Source organism: Barbatula barbatula (assembly GCF_947034865.1).
Source record: "Barbatula barbatula genome assembly, chromosome: 1".
Classification (NCBI taxonomy): Eukaryota; Metazoa; Chordata; class Actinopteri; order Cypriniformes; family Nemacheilidae; genus Barbatula; species Barbatula barbatula.
Genome location: NC_136766.1, coordinates 30,214,704 through 30,227,421, shown reverse-complemented (window position 1 = coordinate 30,227,421; position 12,718 = coordinate 30,214,704). Strand labels below are relative to the sequence as shown.

The 12,718-nt window shown below is 37.0% G+C and overlaps 2 protein-coding genes across 2 annotated transcripts; both read right to left on the bottom strand.

Annotated features, from left to right (window-relative positions):
• Positions 1 to 987: 987 nt before the first annotated feature.
• Positions 988 to 5,965, bottom strand: LOC306897275 (actin-related protein 2-B). Its single transcript, XM_079461878.1, has 8 exons — positions 5,753 to 5,965; positions 4,790 to 4,900; positions 4,409 to 4,697; positions 4,194 to 4,330; positions 3,758 to 3,907; positions 3,377 to 3,522; positions 2,984 to 3,116; positions 988 to 2,449 (listed from the first exon to the last, which is right to left on the bottom strand). Exons 1-8 carry the CDS (start codon positions 5,798 to 5,800, stop codon positions 2,279 to 2,281), a joined length of 1,185 nt encoding a protein of 394 aa, XP_079318004.1. The 5' UTR covers positions 5,801 to 5,965; the 3' UTR covers positions 988 to 2,278.
• Positions 5,753 to 10,853, bottom strand: six7 (SIX homeobox 7). Its single transcript, XM_079461890.1, has 3 exons — positions 10,144 to 10,853; positions 7,748 to 7,911; positions 5,753 to 7,461 (listed from the first exon to the last, which is right to left on the bottom strand). The coding sequence occupies exons 1-3, from the start codon at positions 10,549 to 10,551 to the stop codon at positions 7,257 to 7,259; spliced, it is 777 nt and encodes a 258-aa protein (XP_079318016.1). The 5' UTR covers positions 10,552 to 10,853; the 3' UTR covers positions 5,753 to 7,256.
• Positions 10,854 to 12,718: the final 1,865 nt, after the last annotated feature.

Below are 12,718 nucleotides of genomic sequence, written 5' to 3'. Positions count from 1 at the left end.
AAATGATTCTTAGAAGTGTCTTTTGTTATCGTCCATGGCAATCTACAGCAATTGTTTGGAACTACAGTAAATAATGAGAGATTATTATCATTATCATTTATTATCATTATTATTATTTCTGGCCTGTTAAATACTATATATAAATATGTGAACGCAAATGCTCCAAAATGTGTCACAATGAAATTCTGTAGAGCCAGAAATTTTTATTCTAAAATGTTCCCACAATTTTGTTATCAACAGCTATTAAAATATTACTTGAACTGTAGTAATTGGGCTGAACATTGACTTGACAGTGTGGATTTTTACATTCCAGAATAATGTGAGTAATTTATTTTAGTTTATTCTAAAAGAGGGATAGAGTGAATAACGTTATAATTATGTCATGTTCCATGTAAATAGACTCAGAAGAACAAATAATAAATGCTAATTTGTGTTGCAATGTACAAATTTCACCTTGGTTGGCAGATAAACACGCAGACACTGTCAATAGCTTGACTTAAGCTGCCATCATGAATATAATTCCAATGCTGTTGAGCAAGTAAAGTTCAGAAATGGAACAACAGTGGAGGTTTCTTTTTGAACCTATTATATAGATTATAGTTCTGAGCCAGGGTCATTTTGGCTTATTCGGTAAAATTATATAATTTTAAAAAACATCAACAAAATCAGCCATAAAAAGGCTAAAACTATTTCAAGATTGAAGAACAATATTTTTGCATTAAATTAGGCATAATAATTTTTTTTAATACAGTCAAAAATATGATGTAGAAAATATAAATCGATTCTTTTAAACGGAATGTAAATTACAAAATCCTTAAAGTAAAAATGCACAGTGAAGTGATTATATTTTAACTTAATTTTTTAATTAACCTGAAGTTAAACAAAATATACATATACAATTTTTAAATCTGATAAGTTAAATCTGTTATTAAGTCATCAAGACACGAATATCCCTATTTTCTGAGAAAGACCTACCACATGACTGTTCCATCAAAAGTTAATTTTATTATTTTACCTTGAATGTGACATTGTAACATTTTATTTTACAATATATTCTAGAACTATGAATGTAATGCTTTCTGTAATGGTTTCTGATTTAGAAATAATTTTTAATATTGGCGCTTTCATTGTTGGATCAGTTAACTCTTGAACTCTGCATGCATTTGTTTGTGATGCGGTTCATTATGATGCATGAATGAACAGTGCGCTTCATATGACATCATGCATATTCGGCTTTTATGAACGTTGACTGCTTACAGAATGGTGCTGTACTGTTGTTCACTAACAATATTAAACTCCAATGTTAATGCAGACTGCTAATATTTGTGTTTAACACTCTCACTGGTGTGTGAACATTGGTAACAGTTTGATCATCAAAGTAAATGATGTGTGCTTGTAATCCACTAGATGGCAGCAATTGAGTAATAATTTCCAATGTAGTTAGGAAGTATTTTAATGGTTTTGTGTTTTAAAGTAGTAACTTGTATTTTGTATAAAAAAGAGAAATGATAGTATTTTACAGATGCAGTGATAATTTTTGCTTTTATTTTTAGTCACCATTCATTACTTAATTTAATTAATTTAATGCAGTTTAAATGGAGTTTAGGTGTGTTTAACTTATATGTACTTACATAAGATAAAATGTGTTGCATACAATGTACCTATTGTGAACATGTGCTGTTACATTGTACGTACATTTAAAGTATCTAGATCTACAATCTAACGCTTAACCCTAAACCTACCTAGAACTACGCACATGCACGCTGTAAGTACAACGTAACAAATGTTTTTTCCCTATGTAAGTGCACAAGAAAAATCTTTTTTACTTAATTTCCTAAAATTAATCAATTGAATATGTTCAAAAGTGTTATAAAATGTTATTTAACTTTTATTTGCATTAAATCATTACATTTCTCGAATGAATCTGTTCCATTTCATTTAGCTGTTTTGCCAGTACTAGTTAATAAAACACTAAACTTGTTAAACAATCTAGAAAGTAAAAAGTGTGAGAGTTGGGTGAGTCTTTAATAATTACAATTTGTACAATAATAGTGTGTGCCAACGTTATGAGAATGCAATGCTCCCAAGAGTAAAATACCCCTGTATAACCCTTAGAAAAGAAAAAAAGTTTATATATGGGCTGGATTATGTCTTAAATTATTTAAATTGTCTAAAACTGCCCAAAGGGCCATTGCAGGGGTTGTAATAAAATGACTATATATTAATACTAAACATGAATTGGGCATGCATGTGTTTGGAAAGATTCCTGCTGATTCTCTCATCGTAATACAACTCCTAGTTTGTCCAACACTTTTAGGCCCTTCTCCTCGTACTCTGCGCGTGACACCCAGAAACTCTCCTTATCTTTCATGATGTTGGCCAGCACAGCACCACCCATGAACACCATGTGTTTACGCTGTGGAGGGTCTTCAATGCGAATTTTAAATTTCTGCGGTAGAAACAATTACAGATTAGTATTCTTTCAATATTTAAAATTTCAATATTGGGGACATTAAAAGTAATTGGCACGTCTCAGATATTTACAAAAAAATGTAACCTCAGTTAACTTGTCTTCCTTAAAAAATTCATAATGTCAGAGTTTGCCTAAACATGCATGTCCTTTTACTGGTGTAGCATTTTATCTGGAGAACTGCCTTCAAATCCTCACCAACAACACGTTTTCTAGGTGGCCTGGTTCCACATAGGGTTTTCATATAATATTTACAATATTTTTCTACTAATGATTAGGAGCCTATAAGCAATTTCTGTTTATGTTAAGTGGTAAAAGTGGAAAGTGGTTGTAACAAGCAAGGCAGGACCAGAGCTGTGAGGGGCGAGACTGGTGCAACGCGGCAGCTGACACACATTATCACTCACGTCACCGGCCTCGTGCCGTTCCCTCACGGCTCTCGTCCCGCCTTGCTTGTTACAACCACTTTCCACTTTTACCACCGTTACAGTGGTATATTAGCATTAAGCTTACAGAGAGTTTCTCTGTGTCCCCCTTCAGAACTCTCTCTAGGTAAAGCTGCTTGATCTCACGCTCCAAACGGGATGGAAGTCCCGGGTACATGGTGGTGCCTCCAGACAGAACAATGTGTTTGTAAAGGTCCGCCCTTCAAATAGACAGAAAGACACGAAGCTTATGTACCATGTTATAACCCTGTGTTACAGTAATGGGCCACAAGTATACTACATTTTAAGCTTGTTCTACAAGTGTTTAGGCCAAGTTTGTGCAACATCCTATAAAATATCGCCCAACTTTTTGCCTGAGGAACAACTTTTCTCTAGAATTATTCTCAAAAGGAAGCAGAACATCCTGCAGAGGTACGCATTAAACATCAACTTGACAATGACAGCTCTCAATTATCCTGACCTTGTGTCAATATCTGCTGCTTGAATTGTGTTAAATAGCAGTTCAGCAACACCGACACCCTCCACGTTGATGAGATGAGGCTGAAAAAGGGCCTCTGGTGCTCCAAACCTTTCGCCTCCGACCTTTATCATCCGCCCATCTGGTAACTGGTAACACAAAGAAATCTTCTATTTGACATAATTGCAAATCTCTTCACGTCATCATTTAAATATCTCTTTTATAAGTGTCAATAAGATTTAAAAAATGTAACTAGAGGAGCTCTTTTGTGCCCCCTGTGGCAAACTCCAACACAAAATGTTCTTTAATTGATTTATTCAAATGCTATTTTTATTTTCACCAAACATAAGTGTACTTTTAGACTGTCTCTTTAAAGTGCATTACTGTGTATGACTCCACCAGGACTGTGGTCTCATTGGCTAGTTTCTGTTCTTGATCGATGTTGTAGCCTACAAAGCACAACGTCTCCTTCATTATCCGCACAGTCTCAAAGTCCGCCGTGTGGTTGAAAGCGTAGCCCCTCAGAAGCAACAGCTAGACGAAGAAATTTGGGGGGAAAAAACATTTCATAACCTCATCACTCATGAATTGACCTCATAAATGTATCCTCCTCCAGATTCAAATACAGTTGTTTTGGCAAACAGAATTGAAACTTTAATCAATTTTGACTACTTTTGCAATTTAGTGTTTATTGAAATATGTTGAATTCAACTGAATTTGGCTCGTCTCCAAACTGAATTTAGCTTTAGACAATATCAAACAATTTTTCTCAACTTTAAGCAGTTTTCATTGATATGGAAACAGAAGAAACGTGTAACACCTTAATAAGATAACGTGTGATGTCACGTCCTGCGATGTCTAAACGGCGAGTAAGGTGTGGGAGAGAGAAACCCTCATACACGGGACAAATATGAGTCACACCATCACCCGAATCAATAACTATACCGGTTAACAAACCTGCCACAGGGAGAAAGCACAGGTCAAATAATATTTTTACAGCAGTCTATTACTAAAAACATAAATTACAGATTTTACCCTGAGCATACAGAGTCAGCACTGCCTGAATTGCGATATAGACACCATGGAACTTGTAGGTCTCAAACATGACCTCAGCAATTTTCTGGCGATTCTTCTGCGGGTTCATAGGTGGTTCTGTCAGCAGCACCTTACAGTCAGGAGGGTTGATGTTAAGCCGCTGCGTGCCGAAGGTGTGGTCCCACAGGTGCAGCATGTCTTCCCAGCAGCGGACTATCCCATTCTCCATGGGATACGAGATCTCTAACATGGAGCGGCATTCACTCGCTTCATCCCCGACCATCAGATCCTGTTAGTGAGATGGAAGAAGGAAAGAGGTGCAGTAAAGCAAAAAGTAAACAAAAAAAGTGAACAGTGTTTTGTATTACACATTGAACTCACCTTGATTTCTGTATTTCCAACTTTTGCATCTGACCGAATGATGGGTCGACCCACTAGGGCCGGGAAGATGTGGTCTGGAAAATTGGAACCCGCAAAACCACACTTGACAAACTGCAAACAATTTGGTAGACGTCTTATTTAGCAGTCTTAAAGGAATCTGCTCATACTTCAGGGATTTAATGTTATGCAACATAAATAATAACATTTTATAATGTGAATAGTATTAATAGGGCAGATTAGCATGAATGATATTATATTTTATACAGACAAGCATACTTCATTTGACATTATAATTATTATATAATGTTATAAATCTTTAAAATAAAATAAAGTTTTTTATGTTTTGACAGAAGGAAACAAACGCACTTGTTTGTTTAATATATTGTTTTTAATTGTACCAATGTTCCTCTACTCATCTATGATTTACTAGTGTAATTTTGGACTGTTTGAGGTTCAGTAAAGTGTAACAAGAACTTCCTTATTTGTAGACAATAAACATTTATCTTGTCCCCTACGACCTTTTAAGGTGATGTGCATAGATTCTTCGGCGTTCCTCTTAAAACATGTTCAAACACATTCAAGCAATTTAACACGCCCATGCATGAAGTGCACCTACATCAGCCATGCAATGACTGAACTTTAAAGTTCTGTAAATAAATACTTTTTTACAGATAAGTCGATTTAAGTGTATGTGTCAAAATCTTTCAAAGTTGAGTTAACTATATATACAATAATATTAAATAGTCGTATAGTGACCATTATATAGCTTTTATTACAAACTTCTAGAATTTAACATTTACATTATGCAATAGTAAAATTTAAGGTTTTTAATATTATATGACATAACAGTGCAAAATATTGAACGGTGCCATTTTTTGCATATATGTGGTATTAACGTGTAACATTAAATGTTGAAATACACGGCATGTCCAAAATCTCTATGGAAACACTGAAACGTCTTACCCCAGTACCATTGTCACAAACGACCACTTTTCTTCCCTCGCTGTCCATGATGTTTTTTTCAGGTGAGACGCAGGTGACCGACCGCAGGTTCGTTAGAAAAAAGACTTACAATGGCCAACTTATACGTGAACGCATTCACTTTGGGGTATATTCACATCCGTCGCAACGGCAGTATTTGGGTAAAGTCAGCAGTGAAAGGGGCAGGTTTACCTCAGAGGAACTCCGCCTGTGTGCTTGTGTAGCCACAGCTCGAGGGTGAACAAAAAACAAAATACCGTCCTCCTTATATGGGCTTCACTTCGTATAGGGTTTTTTCAGTTATAGAAAATAATGCATGGTTTAAATAGAGACCATCATTTCTTTCCTTTCGGCTTTAAAAATGTGCTACACAAATAAACATCAAGCACCAGTCAAATGGACACCTATAATTTTTTTAAGACTTAATCATAACAAAACATAGTTTCAGTGACATTTATTTTGTTAAGCCTGTTTAATAATTTGTACATTTTCTTGCAATTTAAGTTAATCAAAATACCTTGTTCGCTTCCAAAATAATTGTATTTATTTTAAAATGGAAAACAAACGACCAATGAAACCAAACATTTCAGTCTTTCCCACAACTTCAGTGAGTATAGGCATGGAAACTAATGATAGACAGTCATATAACAGTTTGACGTCATCCTCAAAGTGTGTAGGCACATAAACTCGATTTGCTGGTAAATAAATCTTTGGAAGATGGTGTTCTAAAGTATTGCAAGTTAAGCAGCATCGATTTGCTATTCCATAACAGCTCTAAATTGTCATTTCATGTATGTTGTCACAACATTCTTTAATAACAGTCAATAGCTTCTTCCATTTTCCATAACATGCAAATGCAGAGAGTTCTTCATTATACTTATGTGCGTATGAACCAATTTAATATAACGCTTATAGTGCTATAAAAGGGCTAAAGCTAAAATCCAGCTTCCTCCATCAAGAGATGTCCTTATGTGAAATATATCATTTCTGTGCCACCTGAGTATTGTTTTTCAAATTCATGAGTTGTTTTTTTAAACGTGAAAGCCAATAAACCTGAAAATATTTATTTGGCACATGCTTTTCAAGAGGTCCTTTGGAAGCCTGTTCAAATTCAAGTGCACACTTCAGTCTTCAGCCCTAAAATCCTGCTTTGGTAGGAAGCAAACAAACCATAAAGCATTAAAAAAGCATTTACTTCTGATAAAACGATTCATACCGCTCCGTCAGAAAGGCCAGAACCAAATGTGCCTGTTTTGACTGATCAGAAAATGTATCTTTCATAAAATCAAAGGAAAAATCAAAGGTTCTCCACGCTCACTCATGTGGCTGGCCAATCCTTTAAGTGGATCTACTGTAAAAGCTTAAACTGTGTAGCAGTTCATTTTCCTTCCCCATCTCCAGACGCCTTAAAAGTCTTTAGACAGTGTCTATAAATTATTTGTCTTTTCGTTGGTTTCGCTTATTAGGAGGGTGATTAAAATGTTCTTCAGGACTCAAACTCGCTGTCGCTGCTCACTGATATGTCTGGCGTGGAGGCCCCGGTGCCCCTCCACCCTGTACCCGAGCTGCAGTCGCTGTTGTCTGGGCTGCCTGGATGATGTGGAGAGGAACCCTGGAGGTGGGAGTTGTGCTCTGATGAGGAACATTCTGGAGAGCTACCGGAGGGAAGGAAGGAGGAGTCCTGCTGCATTCTGGGGAGTCAAACAGAGATACATTTTACTCTTTGCTTAAGAATGCAAAAGTCAATTTTCATAAATATCTCTGTCATTTTTAAAAACAGCTGTAAGCATTATTTTAATAAGTGTCAGTTGATAGACCATCGAGTGTTTTGGATGAAAATGTCTGCCAAATGCATGAAACTCAAAAGCCAGACTGTCAGTCACTGCATTAACTGTATTGCTGTCCAGAAAGTCATTATTTACATTTAGCACATAAAGTTAATTGTTAGCATTGGTTGTACAATGTTCATTTGTGTACCTGTTTTTAGCAGATGCTGCCCTGTCCCGCTGCCTTCTATTTTTGAACCAGTTGCCCACCTGAGTGGGCGTGAGACCTGTGGCCTGAGCCAGATGCCGTTTTCTGGATGGGTTTGGATAGGGATCCTGCAGGTACCATTCCCTCAGGAGACTGCGGGTTCGCTCCTGGAAAACGCACAATAGAAAACATTGTTTCTTAATCTAAAACCGTCAAGATTAGGTTTCATGTTTTCTGCCAATTTGTCTTATTTGAGGCAAAACATTCCAGCAGGGTTAAATTACTTTCAAACACATATTGTTAAATGACCTGGGGTTTATCCTTCGCCAATCCTTGATTTCCAATAATTCAGGATCTTGTTAAGGTAAACCGGTTAACACTGTTGGAAGATGCTTTAAAAAGATCCAGACTCCATCCTCTCAAGAGGGATAACAGCATCGTATGGTATTAAGCCACATTAAAAAAAAACAGTTATCTGGGCCGGAGTTACAGTATTTTTAGATCACTCTTTAGATCACACTATTTATAGATAGAGAGAAGCATTTAAATGATAATATAGACCCATGGGGTTTCTCTATTGATAAATATCTGAGACCATTGGGCTCCTCTGTTGCTCCAGAAAGGGTCTGGACAATATACACCACATTACAAAAGTTTACATTCTTTCAAATGTTCTAAATATTAGAATAATTTATGTATTTAAATGCCATGTTTAGCAACTCCCAAAAATCTTCATAAACGTATATATAATGTTATTAATAAAAGTTATTATACAGTATACCCAGATATCTATCATTTTTATATTAGGGCTCAGGGTCAGGTGCGAGTCTGGTTGTAGGGATGTCCCGGTCACACTTGTTGTGCCCCCGATCTGAGATATTTTATTTTGAGTACCCTATCTGCTGATCCGAGTCCCAATCCGATACTTTATATTAAGGTTATTAAAATATTACAACAGTTCAGCATACTATAAAAACATATTGTAGCAAACATAATGTCAGAATTAATCTTTGCAACTAATTAAAATAGGATTTGATTACACATTCAAATATGCTTTTATTGCAGTTGTACAGAAGTTTGACCACATGAGACAGAATAAAAGAGTTTATTTTGACACTGCCTCAAAACTAAAACACTCAACACTTTACTGAAAGTTCACTGTGGTACTCACACATATATATTTAAACTATCACTTTGAAATAAAGGGAAAACAGCATCTGGCATGTAAGCGGAGAGACGCAGACATTGTCATCTGTGTCATTAAATTTGTTGTGCGCTATATGAAGGAAGAAATCAGACGCTATGTGTTCTCTGTCACAGACGGACCTGAGTAAATTCGCTGTAATCCGTCCACTTTTTTGAGGGCTTGGTGTCAAATTGTAATTATTGAACCTAGAACCGTTTCCAACGCCTTGCGGAATCCGCTGTATTGCAAGTGCCTTTTCCGCTGCACATTTCCACACTGCAGACACAGCTGTCACAGCTCGCGCTCTCGTTTACGAAACTTGCGTGATGGCAGAGGTTATCGGAAATGATCGGGCAAAATATAGCCGATCCCGAACAGTTTAAACTGCCTTAAAATGCCGTGATCGGCCCCCCGAACATCCCTATCTGGTTGGGCGAGAAAAGGTTGGCATCTCCCAAGATGGGCAGAAGTTTTTATTTCACTAATTTATTTCATAGACCCCTTCATCCACTGCAATTCTCATTTGACCTGCAAAAAAAATATATAATACAATTGCAGATTCAAGGAATTGCCCCAAGAGCTTTGCAAAACAGTTTAATTTATAGTTAATCTGACGACCGGTGTCTGGAACATAGTAAATCTGAAAAGGTAGAAAGTCATCTGGGCTTAAATACCACAGGTGGTCCTCGGCTCAAGAAGCTTAAGGAACACAGTCTCAATGTGGTGTGATAGCTCGTGCACGACATACAATGAACTACCAGCAGAATGCATGCTATTATAGTTGAATAAGCTTGATGCAGCGTTTGCATTGTTGCATCAGGAATGCGGTGTAATTAAATCCTTATTTGTTTTCCACTGTGACAGTTTAAAATATTGGTGTCGTTACTTGTTTCTATTTAGACTGACCCTGAAAATGCGAAAATGAATAATTTCTATATTTCCTTTACATGAAATTAAATCAAAGTGGATATACTTTTGTCATTATTTTAATATTTTGAGGCTTATGTTTTAAACTACTTTCCACACAAATTTAACTTCTGCCTGCTTACATTTATTTTCCAACAAGCCACTTCAATACCAACGAGTGCCATTAAGAATGCTCAAAAAGGATGCCAATGCATCTCACTAAACTGGTTGGAAGAATGTCTAGGTTAAAAAATAAGATCCCTCAGATAAATAAAACAAATAGGATTTGTGTTTCGTTTTTTCTCACCTTAAAGCAATGCGTCTTCTGCTCGCCATCCCAGATGGTTCTGGGAAGAGGAAATTTCTTTCGGATGCGGTACTTCTCCACCGGGCCGAGTGGCCTTCCTCTCAGGCGCTCCGCCTCGCGGTAGTGCGCGTCCAGCCACAAGTCTTGCAGTTTGGCGTGGGACTCGCGCGTAAAACGGTGACTCTGCAGGATCTGGTAGAGAGCTTCAAAATTCCCTCCGTGAAATGCGACGAGTGCTCGGGCTCGCATCACCGACTCGTGGCGGTTAAGAAGTTCACCTGCCGAACCGGGAACTGCCGCTGGGAGGGACCATAGGAAGCGCCCCAAGCGCTCGATATCTCCTGTCTCCTCCAGATTCTCACACACACGAGCCACCTGCTCAGGTGTGAACATCGGTAAAGGAAACATGGCCGAGGTTAGGCCTACTTGTTCGACTGACAGGTTCGAAACAGGTTTAAGTCAGCGCGTAAAGCTGCGCGTCTTCTATCACCATCGCGCGCAATCGTCTCCAAATGTGGTCTAACTACTGCGCGTCTCTAGGCAGAGCTCTTCTGTATGGTTTACTCACTAACTGATTCAATTTAACAAAGCGTCCCAAAGCCTAAAATCAATCAAAGTGCTAATTCACCAGTTATATAATTTCTCGGTAGGATATGGGTTTACCCACGGAGTAGCTACTTCAGTCTTCCAGGTGCACAGTTCTAGTAAAGGAGGAGCAGCAGAAGTCAACCCTATTTATAGAGAGATTCAATTAGCATCTATGTGCTTGTTTTGAGGGGGATTATACACCTCGGTCATTTGCCACTTTGTTGCGGGGGATGGGTTGCTTCTCATGGAGCCTAGTGACTGGATGATCAGATTGTTAGACTAAACCAAGGTAGACATTAACTGTCAGTTTTCTGTGTAGTTTGCAGCTAGCATACTATCTATTATATATATGATTTATCTTAATTAAAACTACTTATTAGTGTTGATGTTAATTAATGTTAATGAACTAATACCTCAATTAAAAACATCTAAATAAAAAGCATTTCAAGCTTTGTAATGATTAGGGAAAGTGAATTATAACAAATATTGTTATAATAATGACCCTTTTTTGCATTCACAGGAAGTTTCATAACTCAGAAAATATTTTCAAGGCCATCTATGATTAAAGCTCATATCAACCTTTTCAGTCCTTAAAATAATAACGTTTTTCAGCCATTTTTTACACAAACACACTTTCATACAGATCAGAGGTTCTAGAATTTAACATGTTCAAAACTTTAGTGGAGTTGTTGATTAGACACTGTACGGTGGGCAATGGGCTCATGTTGACCTTAGGTAAATGGACCAAAGGCTGCTCATGCTGTTTGACTGCCTTTAATTGGGATTTTATGTCAGCTAGACGCTTAGGCAATTATCACATGCAAGTCAGAGGGGACATTTGAGATGAATGTTGTCTAAATCGCTTCAGAATCCACCACAATCCTGACTGACTAATACCCATTTAATTAATCTGGACATGGTTATACTGTATCCTCTGTGACCCTGGTGCAGGTCTGAGCGCCTGGGATGCAGAAAGCCACCTTGGGCAACCTTATTATAATAATATACGCATTTCAATACCTGAGTTGTCTGTGTAATCCGTTTCCAAGAAGACTATTTTACTATAAATCTGGTTACGCATAAGCATCTGTCAACAAATTAGTTAAACAAATCAGTAACTTTATTATTAATGTGTCTGAGAGTGATAAAATAAATAAATAAACAAACATGTCTGACAGGGATAAGATGTTAACTGGTTAAAATAAGGCTTTAGGAACATCATATTTTCAACAAGAATGAGTTTGAATGTATAAGGTTTGCTACACGTTTTTTGTGTTGTTGTGTGTTTTTTTCGGTGTTCTCTATCATTTTAAAAAATTGCTTAAGAACTTGAATGCATGTTCTTTAAGGAAATTAAAAGTTCCTCAGACCCATATGACATCAGAGTGTAAAACCGTTTTGTTATTGCAAGTTTCAGTTTTTATATTATGGAAAGGACAATTTATATGTTATAAGTGCGGTTGGAGTATATTACAAAGCGACAGATTTAGTCTAACTGACGGGACTTTAAGAGTCTGCATACGCAGGCCTTAATTCTTCTCTCAGAGCAAAGAATGTTGAATCTTTATACAGCCTGTTCAATAAAGGTTGCCGTCAGGTGAAGGTTGAGGTTTAGACTGAGGTTTAATGGGGTTTAATCTGAGGACAGAATGATTTGTCTAGTTTTTATTGATCCATCAGTGGCAAGAGGATTTATGAGTGCTTATTGACATTGACCCAAAATGGCTGTTAGTTTTATATCTGTTATTTATATACTAAGCAGCAAATATATTTTTTACAATAATTTAAGATATTTAAAAGAGGATAGTTCCCTTTAAAAATTTAGCAAGTTGTTCAAAACCTGTATATGCCTTTTTCTTCTGTGGAACACAAACAAAGACTATTTCGACAAAGATAGTCGTTTTGTGTCCATTCAACGGAATGCATCATTGAAGGCCGATGTTGTTTGGTTACCAGCGTTCTTCAAAATATCTCATTGTTTGTGTTC